At 30.2% G+C, this 22,406-nt stretch overlaps 4 protein-coding genes across 4 annotated transcripts in view; 2 read left to right on the forward strand and 2 right to left on the reverse strand.

Annotated features, from left to right (window-relative positions):
* LOC128386014 (probable serine/threonine-protein kinase DDB_G0280133) overlaps window positions 1–10,899 on the reverse strand; it is a 42,758-nt gene extending 31,859 nt beyond the window's left edge. The window contains 4 exon segments of the mRNA XM_053344970.1: window positions 7,806–7,927; window positions 7,993–8,452; window positions 8,455–8,655; window positions 9,459–10,899. Coding sequence (XP_053200945.1) covers window positions 7,806–7,927; window positions 7,993–8,452; window positions 8,455–8,655; window positions 9,459–9,581 — 906 coding nt within the window. The 5' untranslated portion in view covers window positions 9,582–10,899.
* LOC128385977 (GATA zinc finger domain-containing protein 14-like) lies at window positions 43–3,246 on the forward strand. The gene is made up of 6 exons (XM_053344925.1): window positions 43–366; window positions 448–490; window positions 566–817; window positions 1,644–2,109; window positions 2,184–2,921; window positions 3,015–3,246. The coding sequence occupies exons 1-6, from the start codon at window positions 326–328 to the stop codon at window positions 3,149–3,151; spliced, it is 1,677 nt and encodes a 558-aa protein (XP_053200900.1). The 5' UTR covers window positions 43–325; the 3' UTR covers window positions 3,152–3,246.
* Window positions 4,161–6,350, forward strand: LOC128385988 (uncharacterized transporter slc-17.2-like). The gene is made up of 5 exons (XM_053344939.1): window positions 4,161–4,530; window positions 4,635–5,186; window positions 5,396–5,675; window positions 5,759–5,997; window positions 6,064–6,350. Exons 1-5 carry the CDS (start codon window positions 4,318–4,320, stop codon window positions 6,253–6,255), a joined length of 1,476 nt encoding a protein of 491 aa, XP_053200914.1. The 5' UTR covers window positions 4,161–4,317; the 3' UTR covers window positions 6,256–6,350.
* Window positions 10,900–20,936: 10,037 nt separating the features above from the next.
* On the reverse strand, window positions 20,937–22,021 carry LOC128395933 (uncharacterized). Its single transcript, XM_053356465.1, has one exon. It carries the CDS (start codon window positions 21,867–21,869, stop codon window positions 21,054–21,056), a length of 816 nt encoding a protein of 271 aa, XP_053212440.1. The 5' UTR covers window positions 21,870–22,021; the 3' UTR covers window positions 20,937–21,053.
* Window positions 22,022–22,406: the final 385 nt, after the last annotated feature.

Consider the following 22,406-nt stretch of genomic DNA (forward strand, 5'->3'; position numbering starts at 1 on the left):
AAAAAATACTTAATGTTTATTAAGGTTAATTATTGGATATTAGTATTAATCATAATCATCTAATTGGGTCTCATAAAGTTAGACAATTAACTAACTTACAATAATTATAAACGGAATCTAATTTGTTAGCAATTAAACCTTGAATTTAATCACAACGATTAATATAATAAAGATAATGAGATGAAGAGAGTGATAACTAAATTAACAACGAAGTTAATTTAGTTTGAAAATTTTTCGTTTCTATTACAATTTGATTCGTTGGTGATCATATTAATATGATCTTAGTGTTTGTGCTCAGTGATTAGTTGATTATCCTTTTTTAATTATGTCTCGATCACTATTGAAAAGACGTGCTAATGAACCAAGGTAAGGCTTAATTGTTACAATAATCGTTGATAATTAACAAGAAAACTAATCCTTTTGTTGGTGATTAAAATTTCCTCATAGCAAAGAGATTGAGATTTGGTTTGATGAGAAAACATTGTTTCAGGTAAATGTCATTTTCTTTCAGGAAAAATCTGATTATCACAATTAAATTGATTCTGTATTTTAATTGTTCTTTCAGGATAATATTAGGGAGGTGATGGAAAAATTTGATTCCATTGATCCAGAAATTTGGGGCAAAATCGTTTACATGGAAAAGAATCGCCGACTCGCCAAGGCCTATGCTCGAAGTAGTAACGAAACCGATAAGGAATCAATCATACGAATCACCAATTCGGAGATTGCATTTGATGGATTAACCATTGGATTATCTGGATTTGTTAATCCCCATCGAGATCAGATTATCCTTCAAGCTTTATCCCACCTTCATCAGGTAAGAGAGAGATTTAATAATATAACTAAATCAATAGAATAACAATTTTCCAATCAATAGTCGAAACTTTTTTGCAAAGTTTTTCGACGAAAAAAAAAATCAACCAAAAGTACAGTTAATTGTGTATTCTTAATTGTTATCAATGAATTGAAGCTGCTTGTTAATTGTTAAAATTGAGTCAGACAATAAAGAGAGATACTAGTTTAATTAACTAAACAATTAGCAACCCTTAGTAACAACAAGTAACAATTAATTTCAATTGTAATTGAATCTATATAAAATATTTTTACCGTTAGTTAATTAAACTCACAACAACAACTAAATTAACTTAATTATAATTTAAAAATAATATTATTAATAGTTGTATTTGAGTAAATTACTTTACACTGATTGTTGTACTTTTCTGTTAATTGTAATTTGATCAATTGTAATCCAATTAGTTTGATCAACAGGTAAAAAAAATAATTTAATGTGAATTAAATTTTGTTTATATGTAAAAAAATTTTCCAATCAATTAGTTAATTACAAATTATTGTGATTTAATTATCCATCAATAGAATTGGTTAATCAAAATCAATGTAAAGCAATTAACTAACCAGGTAATTTAAACCTTAATTGCCAATAAGAAGATAACAATCAACAATTAGTTGATTCTGAGAGGTTGATTAAAAATCAGACAACAATGTGATAATATTAATAACAATTAAGAATGGAAATTAGCTAATTAACTTAATAATAAGTTTGAAAAGATAATTGATTATCACAATTAATCAATGAGTGAGCCCGTTGATTGTTGACTTAATTGTTTGTTCATCTTTTTCAACAGGGAGTTGATATAATCATGGAGGAGAGTGGAAACATAATTGTTCACAATCAAACTGAATCAAGAATCTTTCTGAGAGGTTACAATTTAATTAAGCCTGAAAATAAGCGTTCAGATGGATTGGGAACAATTAAATTGCTTCCTCATCAACGAGAAACTTTATTTGATATAAATTGTTACCTTGATTCAATTGAATCAAAAGTTGGTACAACAATTAACCTTTTAAAAAGTATTGACATAAACAACAACAACAATTTAAATTGTCAACTTGATTTGAATAATAACAACAATGGTAAAGTTAATTGTGATGATGATAATTATGTTTACTCAATCCGACAATCACTTGAATTGGAAACAATTAGTTTAATTTGTTTAGGTCGTGAGAGTTATGATTTAATTGAGACTCCATGTTATTTAATCATAATTAACATCGTCGCTCTTGATATACTGAAAGCTAAGATACCTCAAAGTAAGTTAATTGTTGATTAATTGTTACAATCATTTTCTCAATCATCTTATACATTTGATTGTCTCTATTTCTAGAGTATCAAAGGAAATTAAATCAATCATCAACTAATCAACTTCGTCGTCGTAGTCTTGCTTCTGATGGTCAACGTATTGGTCATCGTCTTCGTCCACTATTAAATTTACCATCTCTCATACGTTCATCATCACCAACAATTAGTAAATCATCATCAAAGGATAACTTATCATTATCATCGTCAACAACAAATTCATCTTCATCAAATGATTGTTTATCAATTAATTTACTTCAACCTCCAAATCAACAGCAACAAATGAATTTTAATTATAACAATCAAAGTAGTATTAAAGTTAATCATCATAATAATTATCAATCATCATCTCTCCGTAACCTTCATTTATCATCAAATGATCATCACCATCAACATAATCCGTATCATAATCAAAGTAATCAATCATTAACAATCAACCAATTGAACAAATTTACTTTAACTAATCAATTACAATCAACTGATCGTAGTCGCTCATGGTCAATATTAACAACAGAAACAAATGTTAACCACAATCAAAATGATCAACTACCATTAATAAGATTACCTGAACCAGATTATGATGATAATAATAATATAATACTAACTAAATCAACTAATCACTCTGACAATCAATTTAATTACCATTCACTGGGACGATCATCTCATATAAACTCAATGGTTAATCAATCCAGTACTAATCACAATCAATATTATTCATCCTCAAACATTAATTCAAGATCTAAATCATTTCAAGATCTGTCATCAGGTAAACTAATTTGATTAATCAAACAAATTAAGTCTAATGATTGATTTGAATTAATTATTTTCTCTCAATTCTTTTCCCCAATTCTAATTACAGAAACTAATACAATCACTAATCAAGCTAATAATTACTGGAAAGAGGATATTATATCATCATCTTCATCATCAAGATCAAAAAATCAATCAAAATTATCAACTAAATTAATAGATAAATTTAAACTTTGGAAAAGTTAATCACAATTAAGGAAACTAACAACAACAACAACAACTACTACAACTTGTAATCAAATCTAAACTACAATTAAATGTAGCATATTAATTTTGAATAATTGATTGTAAATGCTATTCAATCCTTTAGAAAATAGTATTAATCATCTTAATTGTGATTAAATGATGAAGGAGGAAAATGGGCTAATATTTAATAAAAGCAACATTCTGCTGATAAATCAGCCAGAATTTTTCATAACCAATCTATCTGAAGGTATTCATATAATCAGAAATCATCATGAAAAATGAACAAAGAAAAAAGTTGAGTGAAAAATCATTTCAACGGTTCATCGTTAACCATTTTAATTCTGGTTAAAAACTTTCTAATATTACATAAGTTTCATGTTCACATGGAAATCTGATCAACATGAATTAGCAAAGGAAAAATAGATTCACCAAAGTGAAAGAAAAATATTAATATAAATAAACAGAAAATGTAACCTTCCTTGTTTATCTGATTGCTATTCATTTTTATGGACAATTCAACTTGAAAACTGAATCATCATGAAAATTGTCATTCACCATAATGTCTTTCATATCTTTCTCCCTGTTGTATCATGAAATGAATATTCTCATGATGGATCAACTTTTATTCCGATTGTGTGTTAATCTTATTAGCAACATGCATGATTATCACTTGAGTGTCCATCTTTTCAAAGACACACAAACTGACCAATTGATTTCTTGAAATCCTAATCAAATATAATCGTTAGGATTAATACTAAAGGTGAATCAATGATTATTTGAAAAAATCATTATCTTAATCTTGTTAATTGGTAACATGATTATCTTCAAGTCTGATTGCATATGATTATAAATAGACAAAATCCATAACTGATTCACCTTCTAATTAAATCATGTTAATTAATTAGATAAATGAATCAATAGATTTAAGAACTTACGTTGATTAGCAAACTAATCAATGATCAGTATAAGAAAACACCAGGACGATTAGTTGACGTTTTCTTATCGAAATGCTTGTGTGATTATTTTGTTAATAAAACGAAACAATTAACTAATTGTTACACTATTTACAACGATCACTGCAAACCGTTAATTTGAACAATCAATTCAAAATAGCCAATTAATTGATTAAGTTGAAATCGTTTTTTGCTTTGCAATTGATTAGCATCATGTCAAAATCTGAAGGTGACACTTATCTTGACCACAATGTGAAGCTCAAGAAACCAGCAATTTTTTACCGTTATTTTATCTTGTTCATGATTCTAATTACGATGATGGTTGTTTTTTCCGTTCGGTGCACAATTAACGTTGCAATTATCGCAATGGTTGGTAAACCAGTAGAAAACAATGGCACAATCAATGCAACAATTAAGGATTCTAAGGTAAGTTAATGACAATAAGTTAAAAGCAAACAAATCAAATTGATTATTAAAAACTCATATTTCATGTTTTCTCATTAATCTAATTGTTCACGTTACAATTAAAGAAACACTTTGATTGGGATCAAAATGACCAGGGAATTGTATTGGGTGCATATTATTACACTTATGCAACTGTTCAAATATTTGCCGGACTTTTGACCGATAAATTCAATGTTGTCCATCTGATGGCCGGTTCACAAGTCGTGGCCATTATTTGTACCATGTTAACACCTCTTGCAGCTAATATTTCAATGAGCTATTTGGTAGTAATAAGAATGATTTTAGGATTAGTTCATGGGATAACTTTTCCCTCTGTGTATAATTTAATTGAAAATTGGTTCCCACCAGCGGAGACGGGATTAGCTCAAGGGCTAATGGCGGGTGGCTGTGATTTTGGAACAGCTCTCATCTCCTTGTTCACCGCTTGGATAAGTCAACAGAACTTTTTGGGAGGTTGGCCAGCGGCTTTTTACCTTATTGGAATAGTTAATCTCATCTTTACAATTACCTGGATAATTACGGTCACTCGAAATCCATTTGAAAATAAATTCGTATCCGATTATGAGAAGCGATACTTGTCCCAAGTTCTTATTAAAAAACAGGTCAAAAAACGACAGGTAATTGATATTCTCTTTTACAACATGAACGAATTTTCTAACCTTGATTCTTACAATTATCTCTCACCTAATCCTTAACTCGTTAATCCACATTACTTGGTAACATATCAATCGATTGATTTGGATTTTTTTTCTTCTTCTTCTCAATGTCATTATTGTATCTCTTTTTTTTGTCTTTGTAATTTTGTAATCGTTGTGCTGATGATCAGAGATCAACGCCTTGGATTAAGCTTCTTACTTCAATACCCCTCTGGTCGGTTATCTTAACCAAAGGTCTTATTGGATTAGCCTATGCAGTGATTAACAGTAAAATTCCAGTTTACCTTGACTCGGTTCTCGGCTATAAGCTTGAAAACAATGGGCTGATTAACTCATTTTTTTACTTGGCTGTGGGCACATCACAATTGGTTTGTGGTCCAGTTTCAAAATATATCATTACCAAAGGCTGGTTATCAGTAATGATCACCAGAAAACTATTTGAGAGTATTGGTCAGTTAAATCAGTTTTATCAATTTCGATATCAATCAATTCATTATTTTGACCTTCATCTTTTTTTTCCTATTACTTTACAGCTCTCGCTGGGATTATTGCAAGTTTGATTTCGATCTGTTATCTTAAGAATACCGAATTAATTGTTTTCTGTTTGGTGTTGTCAATGTTTTTCTATGGATTCAATTTGGGTGGAGATGTGCCCATTGTACCTGAAATGGCCCCAGGGCTTGTTGGAACTGCGTTCGGTTTCTCAAATGTTTTGGCCTGTGCAGCGGGATTTATCGCACCCGCTTTGATTGGTGCCATTCTTGGTGACGATGTAAGTCAATTTTTGAGAATACGATTGATTTAATCATTTAATCAACTAATTACATTTAATTCACAGGCTGGTTCACGAAGTAAATGGATTCTATCATTTCAAATTGTCGCTGGTTTACAACTCGTCGCACTAATATTGTTCAACTTATTTGCGACCACTGAACCTCAACCTTGGGGAAAAGTTGAAGAGGACGATGAAGAATCAAGTCCAACTGATCAACCACCACCATTAAAATTGGTCGAAACAATTAGCACATAGAATAATTAATCAATTTAACTTTTCTAATTAGCATTTTCAATACAAATTTTAAGATTAAACTAATAAAACAATTACAATTCAAATTGGAATATCAACCGGCCTCGTTAGCAGATCATCTTAATGAAAGTTATCAGATTGGTGATTTTTTCGTCTTCATTGATTAATAGGATTAAATCATCGAATGAGATAATTATGCTCTAAAACAAATATGATTAGTGTTGTTATCAGAACTATTAAACTTTGGCGCTTGAATTAATTAGATAATCTGAGTGATTAAAAATCAATAGATTAGTTCCTAATTACAGTTGATAATAATCGTTAACTCTGAGTGCTGGTGATCTTTTCAATGTCAATCTTGTCAATAATGAAGATTTTCATTGAATGTTCACAATTTTTCATGTTAAAAGTTATAATTTAGTCAATCAGAATCTCAGAATTCATGAGTAATTCCGGATGGTTATTGAATAACATGAGAAAAGTTTTGGCGAAAAATATTTACATGAACTTTTATCTTAACCATGAAGGATATAAATTATGAAATTCTCAATCGACATGAGACAAGAAAATTTGATTAATCAAACAAATTAAGTCTAATGATTGATTTGAATTAATTATTTTCTCTCAATTCTTTTTCCCAATTCTAATTACAGAAACTAATACAATCACTAATCAAGCTAATAATTACTGGAAAGAGGATATTATATCATCATCTTCATCATCAAGATCAAAAAATCAATCAAAATTATCAACTAAATTAATAGATAAATTTAAACTTTGGAAAAGTTAATCACAATTAAGGAAACTAACAACAACAACAACAACAACTACAACTTGTAATCAAATCTAAACTACAATTAAATGTAGCATATTAATTTTGAATAATTGATTGTAAATGCTATTCAATCCTTTAGAAAATAGTATTAATCATCTTAATTGTGATTAAATGATGAAGGAGAAAAACGTTAATTGTTGTTAGTTAACAATCAACAGAGAAAAACAGAAAAAAAAACAAATTTCCTCTTTCAAGGTAACTTAATTTACCTTTTCTCTTTCATGGTAATGATAATATACCCAAACAAATATCATGGGAAGTTGATTGTTGATTAACAACATGAAATTATAATTATAATTGTAATCAATCAGTTTATTTTATGTTGTTTTGTTTAAGCTTAATAATCATGATGATTAGAGGATCAGCTCAGAAAAAGTAAATTGATTATAACGTTAATTTAGTTATTCCAATAATGAATATCCAAGGTAATAGATAATCAAGATATTCAAGTAAATAGTTAATAATAAAGAAGCATTTAAATTGTTTGATTGAGTTGAACAATTTAAAACAGCACAATTAGTTGATTTAAAAATAGTAAAATCATTTAATTTTAGTTCAAATGCTCAAAATATAATCAAAATCTCAAGGTAAATGATAATATTGTTGATGATCACATAGAGATTAGTGAATCAAGTTAATTGTTATTCTCATGATTAGTTGATTGGGCTTTGGATTTAAATTGTTAATAATCAATAATTAATAATTGTCCTTCTCTTACCTTTGCAACTATTTTGCCCTTCTTGTTGTAGCAGATAAACTTTCCGGTCATTAAGCCTTTAAAATGGACCAACTGACCATGACCTTTAACACCTCGGATTCCTATTCCGGTTACATAAAATGCTGAGAATCAATTTAATATTGGATTAGTTAATTGTAGCCATTAATTGATTAGTAAATTTACTCACCATTGTCAATTAGATGTTGAGTTTTTGTTGCTCGTACAGTTTTACCTGATATGTGAATATGATTTTTACTGCAACTTGATTGTAGGTAAATTTTTCTGGATCGATGAACTTTAATTGTGTGACATTTTGATTGTTGGGATTGATTTAATTGTTGTAGTTGTTGTTGTTGTTGGTGTTGTTGGTGTTGTTGTTGATTACGGTGTTTCTCATGTCGTCGTCTATGGTGATGTTGACTTGAAGGTGGGTCAAGTTGAGGTGAAAGTTGAGAGTTGATTGGTATTAATCCATTGGATGAATTGAGATACACTGAATTTGATATGTTTTGATCATAATTAATTGGTAATTGATTAGGTTTTACTAATTGTGATGATGATATTGGTGGTGATGACAATTTATTAATTGTTGCTATTAAAGATAAGCTTGATGTTAACTCAATTTCATTATGATAACTATTTTGGTTTGATGATATGTTTGATTTTTTGGGTCTAATTGTTGATTTTTGTTAATTGTTGTTGGATAATAACGGCACAATTTAGGTTTGTTTGTTGTTGAATTAATAATTAAATGTTGATTAGTTGAAGTTAATCGTTGTCTTGTATCAAAAACCATTGGATCTATTGGATTGTTTTCAACTTTTCGTTGGTTAATTAATTTACTTTGTACCTTTAATTAAATCACAATAACAATTAACATCCACAAATTGAATAGGTACACAAATCACATACACACAGACACAATTAGTTGATTGTTAAATAACAATTAAATGTCAATGATGAGTGTTCATTATTAATAATATGGAAACAGAAAAAAAAAATTAAGATTAGTTATTATCCAATTAACATGTATTGTTAATCATTGATTAATTGTTAGAGGAAATTTGATTAAATTGTTACGTGGGGGGTAAAAGTTATGTTAATTGTTGAAAGAAATAAAAAATGACAACCTTTTCAATTGTAATCGTCGTTGATGATAATTGTTTACCTTTTCTAACAATAAACTCAATCAACAGGTAAACATAAAGGTAAATTAAACTGTAAACAGTAAACATTGTTAATCTCATTGTTTTAAATTGCAATTAAAATGATGGAAAAAAAAATTAACTAACTAAAAGTTTCACATTCAACAAACTGTAACCAAATGACCACAACATCGTCAATGAATATAAATAGCAAATGGTCAATGGATAAAGAGAGAGAGAGAGACAACTAATTAAATGAAAGTTAATTTGTGATGATAAATAATCACAATCTAATTGAAAGTAACAATTTAAAAATGTATAACCATCAATGGGCTTGGCTTTAAGATAACAAGGTAAGGGAAACAAAATGATTGCGATAATTGTAACAACTAAGATGTTGATGATGGTCAAGAAATGAAAAGTGATGAGGATGGAGAGAGAGAGAGAGAAGATGAAGGGAGAGGGGGAAATGGGGGGAAAGTATGTGTGTGATGGTCAGTTTACTTACCAATTGACAGTATGAAAGGTAAATGATACAGAGGATGATAACAATTCGCTGTATAATTAACCTGGTTGGACATGAACGGAATGAGATGAAATCACTGGGATGATAAGAAATTGTCATTGACATGACTCAAGTTTTCACTTTTTTCCCTCTGATCGAGATCTTTGATCTTCCTCATCATTTTTATCATCTATTTTTTTTTCTCTTTCTTTTCTTTCTTTTTCGTGTTTTTCTTTCTTTTTTCTCTCTTTCTTTCCTTTTACTCTATCTTTCTTTCTTTCTGTATCTCTTACTATTCGCAAATATCCCTTATATTCAAAAATCTAACTTGATATTATATTTCGTCTTCCTTACCTTATATTATCTCTCACTTTCACCTTTTCTGTTGATGATGATGATGATGATAATGATGATGATGGTGATGTAGATCGAGATGTTAATGATGAAGATGAACTTAGGCTTTCAAGGCCTAATACAATAAACTGACCACTTAAGGCCACTTTAGTTGAGAGTAACCTTAACACTTTAGATAAGACCTTGTGTATATTTTGTTGGTCAATGATGATGATTATAAGATAATGATGATGATGATGATTGTGATGATGAAAATCAAGATGAATGATATGTAATAATTGCTTTGTCCACATTCAATTGGTCACTTATTGGTCACAATGTTGTTTTTTGTTTGTTGATTATTCCTTATGATATGAGATTTTGTTTTGTTGTAACATGAAAAAAATTCAATTTCAAGTTACATTTTATCAATGGTCAGTATCAGGGGTTGGTCAATCTTTTTTTGTTACTTCTCTCCCTCTAATAGGTGACAGATGAAGATATTCAGAAACTGATGTGTGAGTATTGATGATGATGAAGATGAGGGTTGGGCAGTGACAATTTCAGCTCAGTAATGAGGAAAGAGTAAGATGAGTGTTGGTCAGTTGTAAGTAAAAAGGATACAATGTACACTGATAGAGGATAAGTGATAAACTGATTGATTGAGAAGCTAATTTAAGCTCATTTGGAAGAGAGAAACTTGTTCTCTCTCTTTCTTATCTTCTTCTCGTCTTCCTCTTTCTCTCTCTCTCTCTTATTTTCTGTCTTCTCCTTTCTCACTCTTACTGTTACTCTCTCTTTCTATTTTTCTTTTTCTCTTCACTTTCATTTATCCAATAATGATGAGAATGATGATGAAAAATATTATTATCATCAATTAATAGTTATTATTGTTTTCTAATGATGATAATATTTATTTCTTTCTCCCTTTCTCTCTCTCTTTCTCTCTCTCTCTCTCCTTTGCTTTCTCTCTATTTGAACATAAACAAGTAAAAAAAATACACAGACAATGGTGATGATGAAGATGATAAGATGAGGATTGATTAGGAAGATGATTACACAGGATAAATGATGATTGTCTTCATAGTGTCGGTTCAACAGTCAGAAGGAAAATGAGACTGAATCTTTTTCATCCTCATCTTCAAGAGAGAGAGAGAGAGAGAAACAAGAGGGAGATTGAGGAAAAGAAAGAGAGGGGAAAGAGGAATAAGGTAAGAGAAGAGAGAGAGAGAGAGGAAGATAAGTAAGACAGGTAAAGGCGGAGTTTCATGTTACTCTCATTTGTTGAGGTGAAAGGACAACGAAGGTGGAGTTATCTCTCGTCGGTGGGATGTTCTGTTTTCTTGTTACCTTGTCTGTGGGTGGGGAAGGTTAAGTTTACCTTTTTGTTCATTTACGTTTTTCGTTTTAAGTTTTTAATCTCAAGATGAGAATCGTAATCATGATTAACTGTTAATCAATTGTCTCTCTCTCTCTCTCTCTCTCTCTCTCTTCTCCTAAGAATCTTCACTTTGATAGAGAAAATTTCATCATGATAATATGGGGAAGAAGAGGAGGTGATGATGATGAATATGATGACTTTTGGTTTTCTTTTTCCAAAGTATTAGAGGAATTTTTTGTTCGAATCTTGTTTTTTATGAGAATTTTTTCCATGTTCATCTTATTAAGAAATTATCACTTATTAGATGAGAGAACTTTTGAATTCTTTGATCAATTACTTTAGATTCTGATTGAAATGAAAGATTAGTAACTAGAAAATTAGATGAAGATAATCAGTTGATTAAGAAAACGATCATGATAATCATCGTAAGTCAACTTGAACCTGAAAATGAGAAGAGAAATGAATTGGAATTGAAATTTTTCCTTCTTATTCTTTGATCTCACTTTCTTAGAATCTGAATCTTAATTTGTTTGTACCATGAAAATGATGCTTAAGATGAGAGAGAGAGAAAGAGAAAGAGAGAGTGACATGATAAATGCTGATGGTTCTATTGGATGACAGGGGAAGGGATAAAGTCACACTTATTGATGATGATAATCTTGAATAAACATTTGTTACTAAAGAGATGAAGATGAAAAAAGTAAAGTGGATCATTGAAATGATGAAAGATTAAGAAGATCAAGAGAGAGAAAAAAAAGAGTGAAAACATTTTCTCTTTCACCTGAGTTTTAATTCAGATAATTTTCTTTTATCAACAAAACCGTAAGTCTCGATTGATCAATAATCGACTGGAAATGGTAAAGATGAAGGTAAATAGAAAAGTAAAAGGTTGAGATGTATCACTCGAAAGGGATGAAGAAGATGAAGAGAAAGAGAAGATGAGGATCACCGAAAGTGAGCAAAGAAAATAGTGTTAAAATGTCGATGGAGAAATTGTAACAATAGAAAAAGATGAAGTAGAAAGAGAAGAAAATATTGAAGTAGCTGTCGATCATCTTCCTTCCTCATCCTCATCCTCATCTTCTTCTTTACCAGTGGGGATTTTGTTTACCAATCTAAAGTTCACCGACCATCGGTAGCCCAGAAAATCACCACCACGATCACAATCACCGCCATCACAGTGACTCCACCGCCAATATAACCAAATAATCACTAGTAAAAGTTGCAAGGTAAAAGGTAAACGGTCAGTAAGTCAGGTAAGTCATAGAAGAGACGAAGACGAAGAAGAGGAAAAAGAGGAAAAAAAGAAATTGACCTTTTCCCCTCTTCTTGAAATGACCACTAGTCTCATTTATCTGACCCATAAGATATTCATCTTGATTACCTGGTTGTTAATTGATCACCACAAGTAAATCAAATTTCAATTAACATTCAACAACTAATATTATCATCGTCCTATTGGTTAATATTTATTTACCAAAGGAAACTCTTGTCATTACCTGTGGACTAGTGGTCAGTGGTCAGTTACTGTATACTCATAGTGTGGGTAAGTGTGAGTGTTTATCTGTCAATATGTTTGTATTTGTGTCAATCAAATGTTACCAACATTTCAAAACATTGAGACTTTGGTTATCCCAATACTTGAGTGTTCAACTAAATTCAATTTAAAATCATTGACAGAAAATTAAATCAACCTGCTGATTTACTTGATTAACTTAATTAATTGTTTTCTTTTTTTGCTACTTTTTTACTTTTCGCAACTAATATTATAGCTTGAACCATAGATCTGGTGGACATCAAGTGGTGGACACACAATCAATTAACCTACTACTGATTGACCTTTCAACTGACCATTAGATGCTCACCAGGAGATGTTATTTATTAATTATTATCATTGTTGACAGTTTTAATTATCATCATCATCATCATCTCATATTGTACTTGGTTCATCATTCACCTTTAATTACTTTTTGTATCTCTCGACAACAATTAACTTGAATGTGATTGTCTATTGATCAAAATGTTTCAAGGTTAAATTAAATACAAGTTGAGTAAACTGATTAATAAGGTTTTTCAATTGCATAGACAAATCTGATTAACTTAATTGTTGATCAGATGATTGAATTGTTTTCAATACCTTTCTCCTTTTAGGGATAATCACCATAGAATTGAGTACAATCAAACCAAGTGATTGTTATCAAAGTTAATTGTCAATGTTTAGGTGATTATCAACAACAACAATTTATTAATAATATTAGTTGATTGACTGAATTTCTTGAATTCCATTTATTGAAAGATAATTGCAATTAACTTTGGCAATAATGATAATTGTAAAACAATCCTCGAGTGTCCTCTTAGCACAATCAATTGATTTTAATCATTAACCACAATTAACTGTTGAAGAAAGCAACGAAGGACCAAAATAATTAGAGACTGATAGATTTTAATTCACTTTTTTTATTTGTTTTTCAACAACAATTAAGTCATAAAATAAATTATTAGTAAAACGGATTCATCATTACGTTTGTATTACAATCTGACCACTAGGTTTTTATATTAATAATTAATTACGATTTGATCTGATTTGTGGTGAAGAGAGAGAGAGAGAGAGAGAGAGAGAGAGAGATTTTCTCACAGTTTAAATTAGACCAATGGTCAGTTTTAACGGTCAAACAGTGAAATTTCAAAGGGAATGTTCAATAACTGGTCTCACACCACAACAACAACGACATTTGATACAATTTAAATATTATAACAATTTATTTAATGTTAACCATTGATTGATTCAATTGATACAATTTAAAACATCATATTTATCATGTTTACTTAATCATAATCATCTTAAAGAGATTGACCACTATCATTATCATCTTCATCTTTTTTTCTCATCTACATCGTTGACCACCACTGATTATCATTCACATTTTCAATATAAATCGAGATCAAGATAATCTTCATCTCTCTCTCTCTCTCTCTCTCTCTCTCTCTCTCTCTCTCTCTCTCTCTCTCTCTCTCTCTCTCTCTCTCTCTCTCTCTCTCTCTCTCTACACACTAATCTCAATCAAATCACCTTAAGATGTTAACCTTTGTTATCTTTGGTCAACAAACTGACCTCCTACCAATAACATGCACACACTGTTACCTTTAATACTCTTGACCATTCAATCAAATATCACAAGTACATTAATAAATAGTCAGAGGGAAAGAGAAACAAAAGAGAGAGAAATATTTTCCCAGGTAAATAATTGATTGAATTTGATGTTGATTTAAATTAATTCTGTTTCTTTAATTGTTTCATCTAATTTTTTTCTCTCTTTTTCCTCTTATTATTGCCCTAATAGTTTATAAAAAGAGAGAGAGAGAGAAAGAAAGAGAGAGAATTGGAAATAAATTGTTACCATTATGTATTTTAATGGTGTTATATCGTTATGATTGTTAACAATTAAATGACCATTTGATTGATCACTTTTACCATGTTCATGATATACTAATTATTATTATACTAATCATTTACTAATCATTAACAGTTGTAACAATTTTCTCTCCCAATTGTTTCCCTTAAATGTAATAGTAAAAAGGTGTAATCAAAGTTAATTGAAAACTAAAAGCTAACTTGAGGCAATTGTAACTATTTCTTTCAATCTCACCAAAGTCTCTAATTGTAATTAGTTAATTACTATGATCAATATTATGATTAAATACTTCGAGCCGATCACCCATATAAACACTCACACTCTCACTCACATACATTCACATCCATAGACACTCACACACTCACACACCTTAACATTTTCATCTTCATTCAATTATCATCTTTATCTTCATCATCCTCCAACTTCATCTTCATCTTCATCTTCATCTTCATCTTCATCACTATTTCTTGTGGTTTCTACACCAAGACAACTAACTATAAATGATGATAGCGATCAAATTGATTAGGATAAAGATGATGAGACTGATGATTATGATGATATTATCTTCCCTTATCTTCATCACTTTAATATTATTATTATATTATAGTTAATAAGATGATGATGAAGATAAGTTTAATTCAAAATCATCATCATCATCATCATTTTCACTCCCTGTTTATATCATGTTGATATGGTCACGAAGTACGTGGTCACTATAATTAACCGAATTTAATTTAATTTAACTTCAACAATAATTAAGGTACAATACCTATGGCTCAGTTTATATCAACAATTAAAACACAAGAAATGAAAAACAAATCAAACCAATACAAAATTTGATTCTAAGATATTAAAATGATTTAATAAAAAATTTAATCGACTTCGGATATCAATTGGATTCTATTTGTTTTAATCATCAACAGATTGATTATTTGCAATTAAGCTCAGCTGTTTCGGATAATAAACAACGCGAAGTGCATTAAATTGGTGTAGTTTGATTTGAGTATCAAGTACATACATGTTTGTATTAATATCTGATGATTGATTGTTGGATGAGAAATAAAATAATTTGGGTTTGATTGTGTAATGATTATCATTCACTTTTAACAATTAAATATGTGTGAAGATATTGAGGTTTGTAATTGACAAATTGTGTATTCGATTGTATGGTTATTGTTGATTTGTGGCTGATTGTAACCATTTATCTTATCATTAGAATACAATTAAGGTGATGATGTGTGTCCATCTCTTCATTGTGAAGAGAAAACTGGACACACAAAGAAGATTAAGACTTTTAGGTGAAAGAATCAAAATTTACATACAATTAAATCTCATTTTGTCTCATTCACAATTCAATTGATCTTATTTTCTGGTTGCCCAATAGCTTTTCACTTAAGGCTCATTAGATAAACTCAATGGTCAAGGTGACCACAGTTCACAATGACCATTGATGGAAAATAATAATGAAATATGTAAATGAGAATGAGAATGTGACTGTGGCTGTGGCTGAGGATGAAGATGAGGAGAAGGATGATATCTTCATTGGAACAGAAAGAAAGAAAGAAAAAGAGTAAAAAAGTGAGTGAGAGAAAGTGAGTATATATTTCATATAAGATTCTTTTACGAATCGATTGTATTTTCGAATTACTTTTTTTGTCCTTCTATTCAAAGTGACACATTATTTTATTGTTATTCTATTATAACAAGACAAACTCCTCTTCCTACTCCTTTACACCATTTTCTCCCTCTTTCTCTATTTCTCCTTTAACCTCCCACCTTCATCCCTCCTTCATCTTCATCTTCATCTTTATCCTTTTTCTTTCTTGAAAAACTCTCAAGGTTAACATGTTGATGTTTGTCCTTTTTTTGTCAATGAAACCGAGATTAAGATGAAGATATATAAAGATGAGAAAGAATGAGGAAGAAGAAAAAGAAAGAAAAAGAAAGAAAGATAAAAGTGGATCAAAGGTGATCTATGTTCGGTCAGTGTAACTGGTCAGTTTACTCTTTTCTTCCTTTTTTTCTCTTTTTCTGTTTGCCTTCTTCTCCTTCTTGTTTTCGGCTTTACTTTCATTTTATTAATTCTTTCAATGGTCAAGCCGAGCCTTTTTCTTTTCTTTCTTTCTTTCTTTCCTCTCTCTCTCTCTCTTTTCATTCCTCTTTCTCTTTTTTCTTCCTCTTCCACTTCCAATGTTTTTTTTTATCAACAAACAAATACAATTGGATAACATGTTATCAATTCAATTAACATGTTAACTAATCTCAATAAAATGATAGTCATCATCATCTTTTTATCATTGACCATTAGATAAACTGGACACTTGGTCATTTCGTCATTCAAAACGTCTTATTATTAATATAAATCGGATATTTATTGTCTTTCTCATCTATTGTTATTCCTTTTACTAGTATTCCAATTGATTGATTACAATATCATAATAATAATGATAAAAGTAGTTGACCAAAAGTTATCATCATTTACCATCAGTTATTATGTTTCTTTCGTTGGAAACATTTCAAATGGTCAATATGGTAACTTTAATGGTCACTTTTCACTCAATTGTCTTTTTTATCTTCTCTTTTATATTTTCTCTGTTTTTCTCTTTTCCTTGGAATCTTTTTCTATTCATTTTCATCTATTAAGTGATAACTTTATTTGTTTGTCGTCCATTCAAAGAGTCAACACGAATTCATTGTGTCCAGTCTTAGATAAAATGTCCATTGATTATTAAGAATCAATTTAACAAAAATTATCCAACTAATGAATTTAATTAAGGAGAAACAATCTACAAGTTCTATAAATCATTTTCATTTATGATTAAACTTAATTAAAAAAGAATAGAGAAAATAAGTTAATCATTAATAATAATTTCAATTTCTAATTATCAACAACATCACAATGAAGAAGAGAGAGAGAGAGAGAGAGAGAGAGAGAGAGAGAGAAGAAATAATAAGTGAGAAAGGGAGAAAAGATGAAGATGATGATGAGGAGAATGAGGAGGAGAAGGGGATGGAAGAAGGAGGTTTTGATGGGATTTTCTTGATGTCAACAAATTACCTGAGATTTTAAAACAATAGCAGTAAATTAAACAAACTAAATCGATTAACGGTTTCGGTCTAAGAGAAAGAAAAAACAAATAAACCCAAAACAACGCCTTCTAAATCATCTTTAGGTCAAAAAAGGCTTGACCATTGATCAACAACACCAACACCAACTTCCACATCCATATCCACAAGATCAACAACATCTTCAAAAGAAACACATGATTAGGATAAAGATAATGATGAGGATGCACCCAAGTCCCAAGTCTCGAGTCTCTTGAGTCCTTTAATCAATTTCCAATCATAACAATTATCTTAATGATTGTGATGACCAAGAGGATGTTACTAAAGCTCATCCTTGACCATTAACAACTACCATTCATCAACAGCAAAAAAATTTCAACAATAACAAATTCAACCTCCAATTAATTATTTTTTTATCAATATTTACATTGTTATTAAATTATTATCAAATAAACAAAAATCCCTTTCCAACTCTATATCAAACAGAAATCAAATTTGATGAGTCTCGATACTCATCTATTAGTATAACAATTAACTTGAGTCTCAATTGAATAGTCTGAACAACTAATGATCCAGCTAATTAATTTCACAACAGGTTAATATTATTATCTAAAGTTTATTAATCTTTTTTTTCTGAATAAAAAAATTTTCATTGATTAAAGTCTCGATTTTCCCATGACCATTAAATGGACTTTAGGTGAGCCCTTGCACGACCCAAGTCAAGATGATGAACACGACAGACACAATGGAGGAGGCGGAGGTGAAACCGAGATGAAAAGAGGTTCCATCACCCTGCCCCTTTCATTGACCACCACCACCACCTTCATCATCATCATCATCATCATCATCTTCACCCAAAACCCAGTGTTAACTTAATACAACATACACACCAAAAAGGTTGATCTCTGTTGATAACAATGAAAGTTTATTATTACGTTTAAAAGTGTAATATAATTAATGAACACCAATAATCAACTATAACCGGTAGGTTGACTTAATTATAACGGATTACATTTAATAATTAATAGGCTAACAACGATAATAAAAAAAAATTAACAACAAGCAATTTATTATTTAACAATGATTGCTATAATTTGGGTTTGGGTACAATGTTTAATTAATTGTTGTTTACAACTACACCTTAATTTTAAGTGTATACACCAAGATTGTAAATATGAAATTACTTGTAACCTTTTTTTGTATTATGCTGTTGATTGTATATATAACTTTACCTTTGTTAAGTTCCCCCCCTTAATTGTTAAGCTAAATCCGTTATAATTAAGTTAACCTACCGGTTATGTAGTTAATTGTTGGTGTTCATTAATTTTCTCAACGTAATAATCATAATAATGCGAGAAAAAAAAACTTTGATTATCATTAACACAGAGTAACAACAATAATGTTACTCTTGACCATTGGGTTTTTGGGTGAAGATGAAGATGAAAATGATGATGATAATGATGAAGATGATGATGAAGATGATGATGATGGTCAATGAAAGGGGCTGGGTGCTCTCTCCCACCTCCTCCTCCTCCTCCTCCTTTTATGTGTCTGTCGTGTTTGCCCTTGGCTTTGGGTCGTGCAAGGGCTCACCTAAAGGCTATTATAATGACCATGGGAAAACCAAGACCTTAAATTGTTGTTTCGTTTTTTTTTGTTAACAATTAACTAATTGAATTCGATTCATAGTCTTCATTAAATTGTTACTCTTAAAGATTGAACGTTAAAAAGGTTTGGTGAAAAACTTTCACGACAATTTGGATAAAAGTTTTTTCTTTTAATTTTTATTTTCTCGATTGAAAATTAAATATAATTGCAAACAATTAATCACAATTTAGAAAGTTTAGAAAACATCATGAATTTGCTAATTATCATGATTAAGATTATGACGATGATTTATCAAGATAAGATTAGTTTCCATGTTGATTTATATTGCAATTGGAAACCAGAATTTGATTTGGATTTTTTTTTCTTCACTTTGTCTGACAATTTAAACTTGATTAACTTACCGTTGAAATTAATTAAATTGTTTTTGCTACTCTAATCAAATGATTTAATATGAACACACACAAACACAGAGAAATATATATACAGTCGCAATTAAATATTTCTATGCAATTAAATTGCAATTTAAGTGAGAGAATCAGAGAGAAAAAAAAATTAACAAATTGATTGAAACAATCAATCTACAGGAAAGTTAATCAAAATTGTTGTAGATTAGCAATTAAGTTTGTCTCTCTTTCCTAAGCCACAATCAATTAATTCTGATCAATTATTCTTATGAAAACAAATCATACTAAACAATTTAATCATTTTTCAATCAAAAATCATTAATTAACTTGATTGTTTCAAGATTAGTTTGGCTCATGGCAACACATTTGAAAAGGTAAGAAAATTTTATCCCTGGGATTTGATTAACTTGGACTTTGATTGTCTTAAGGTGCTAATTAACCAACAATTAATGGGTTAAACAATTAAAGGTAAGATAAATAAATTGAAATGATTAAGGTAAATGAAAATATAATCATAAGATTTTAAAAAAAAATGAAAACAATCAAATGATTGAAAGTTAATCAAATTGAAAGGGATCTCCTAATTGTGATTAGATGATTTTATTTTGTTTATATGATTAACTAACTGTAAGAAATTAATTGTTTTATTGATTGGAGGTTGAATTTGTTATTGTTGATATTTTTTTTTGCTGTTGATGAATGGTAGTTGTTAATGGTCAAGGATGCGCTTTGGTAACATCCTCTTGGTCATCACAATCATTAAGATAATTGTTATGATTGGAAATTGATTAAAGGACTCAAGAGACTCGAGACTTGGGACTTGGGTGCATCCTCATCATTATCTTTATCCTAATCATGTGTTTCTCTTGAAGATGTTGTTGATCTTGTGGATGTGGATGTGGATGTGGAAGTTGGTGTTGATGTTGGTGTTGGTGTTGGTATTGGTGTTGTTGGTGTTGTTGATCAATGGTCAAGCCTTTTTTGACCTAAAGATGATTTAGAAGGCGTTGTTTTTGCGTTTATTTGTTTTTTTCTTTCTCTTAGACCGAAACCGTTAATCGATTTAGTTTGTTTAATTTACTGCTATTGTTTTAAAATCTCAGGTAATTTGTTGACATCAAGAAAATCCCATCAAAACCTCCTTCTTCCATCCCCTTCTCCTCCCCATTCTCCTCATCATCATCTTCATCTTTTCTCCCTTTCTCATTTAATTTCTATTTTCTCTCTCTTCGTTTTTCTCTTGCATTCTCATTCTGTTACTGACGATTATTAGAAATTGAGATTATCACTTTACTTGCTTAGAAATTTAGGTTTATTGATTATTAATCTGACTTTTGATTTTCGATATCAACGCCAAGTTGGCTAACTGTTTCGATATCAGTATTAATCAGTTTTATTTAGCCTCAGGATTTAAACCCAACGTGATTGCACTTGAGAATCTGGAACCATTGGAATCGAGTTTAATCAAAGTTTCGTCACCATGTTTTAGATAAATATGATCTTTTTCATTGATCGTGAGTTGCTGATTATTCTGTGAATAAGGTTCGATTAATTTAAGTTGATAGGGTAATTGTTGATCGAAAAAGATTTGACCAACATATGAGATTTCATTGATTTCGGTTGTATTTTTAGCGAAAATTTCAACATGAATATGAAGACATCGTCCAAAGTACCAACCAGGAATAATGGTCTTGAAGTTAACTTGACCATTGGAATCGGTGACCTGGTAACCACGACAGAATCTTTCGTTGGTTGTTGGAGTGGGTCGACCATAACTACCAAAACCATTGTTTCCAGGTCGAGCATCTTCATAATATGGTCGATGTCCACCAAAAAAACCACCAACATCTTGACCTGCGTTGTTTACACCCGAGTAATTGCCCACAGCATTTGTATGCCAAATATGAACATACATGTTTTCAAGGGGAGTACAATCATTGGAATTGACCAGATTAATTTTCAAATCTAATGGAACACCAATTTGACCATCCACAATATCAGATCTCTCTAAATCATCGGATAAGAAATAAGGTCCTTCCGTATTGAAAGGTGAAAGGACGCACGAGTGTTGATTGGCCTCTCGCTTGTATTTAGCACAATTGACCACAGTTCGGTCATGATCCAAGTATTTACCTGGTCGATGGGGATCACCAAATGAAACACCGACAACGAAAGCCAATAAAACACAAGCAAATACTAATTTAAACATAATTAACTTTTACTTTCAGATGAAAAGGTTGACAAGTTATAATCAATTTAGCTCGTTGGTTAGTTTATTAATTAACTTGATCATTCTCTCTCCTAATACTTATATACTCATGTAAATGTTTCAATTAGCACTCGATAATGAGCACAACATTGTACCATGAAACTGAATCTATTAATAGACCATAAATCATCAATAGTAACAATTAATCTGTAATCGAATCAATCATTTATTTCATTTTTATCGAATAATATTAAGATGAAGATAACAGTTGTTTGATGATTATCTTCATCTTATCATGTTTTCGATGTCTCTTCATTGAACTTTATTAATTTGGTATTGTTACAACTAATCTTATCAAATTAATCTTGGATTAATTGTTGGTTAATTAATTACGCCTATCGGATTAGGGGATTCCAAAAGTCTTGTACCTAATCATGTTCTACTTTGGATAGAACCGCAGTTCCAACGGCAAATTAATCTCCAATGGTTTCGATCTCAAAAATAAGTTTGACAGAATAACAGAAAAGTTCAATTGGT

The sequence above is a fragment of the Panonychus citri genome, unplaced genomic scaffold (assembly GCF_014898815.1).
Source record: "Panonychus citri isolate SS breed McGregor unplaced genomic scaffold, ASM1489881v1 Contig00001, whole genome shotgun sequence".
NCBI classification, from domain to species: Eukaryota; Metazoa; Arthropoda; class Arachnida; order Trombidiformes; family Tetranychidae; genus Panonychus; species Panonychus citri.

Bases quoted from the DNA above. Each gene is read 5' to 3' on its own strand.
- LOC128385988 (XM_053344939.1), top strand. From the start codon at position 4,318: ATGTCAAAATCTGAAGGTGACACTTATCTTGACCACAATGTGAAGCTC. The intron at 4,531-4,634 runs GTAAGTTAATGA...TTACAATTAAAG, and splicing joins CAACAATTAAGGATTCTAAG to AAACACTTTGATTGGGATCA. The intron at 5,187-5,395 runs GTAATTGATATT...GCTGATGATCAG, and splicing joins AACAGGTCAAAAAACGACAG to AGATCAACGCCTTGGATTAA.
- LOC128395933 (XM_053356465.1), bottom strand. From the start codon at position 21,869: ATGTTTAAATTAGTATTTGCTTGTGTTTTATTGGCTTTCGTTGTCGGT.
- LOC128385977 (XM_053344925.1), top strand. From the start codon at position 326: ATGTCTCGATCACTATTGAAAAGACGTGCTAATGAACCAAG. The intron at 367-447 runs GTAAGGCTTAAT...ATTTCCTCATAG, and splicing joins AGACGTGCTAATGAACCAAG to CAAAGAGATTGAGATTTGGT. The intron at 818-1,643 runs GTAAGAGAGAGA...CTTTTTCAACAG, and splicing joins CTTTATCCCACCTTCATCAG to GGAGTTGATATAATCATGGA.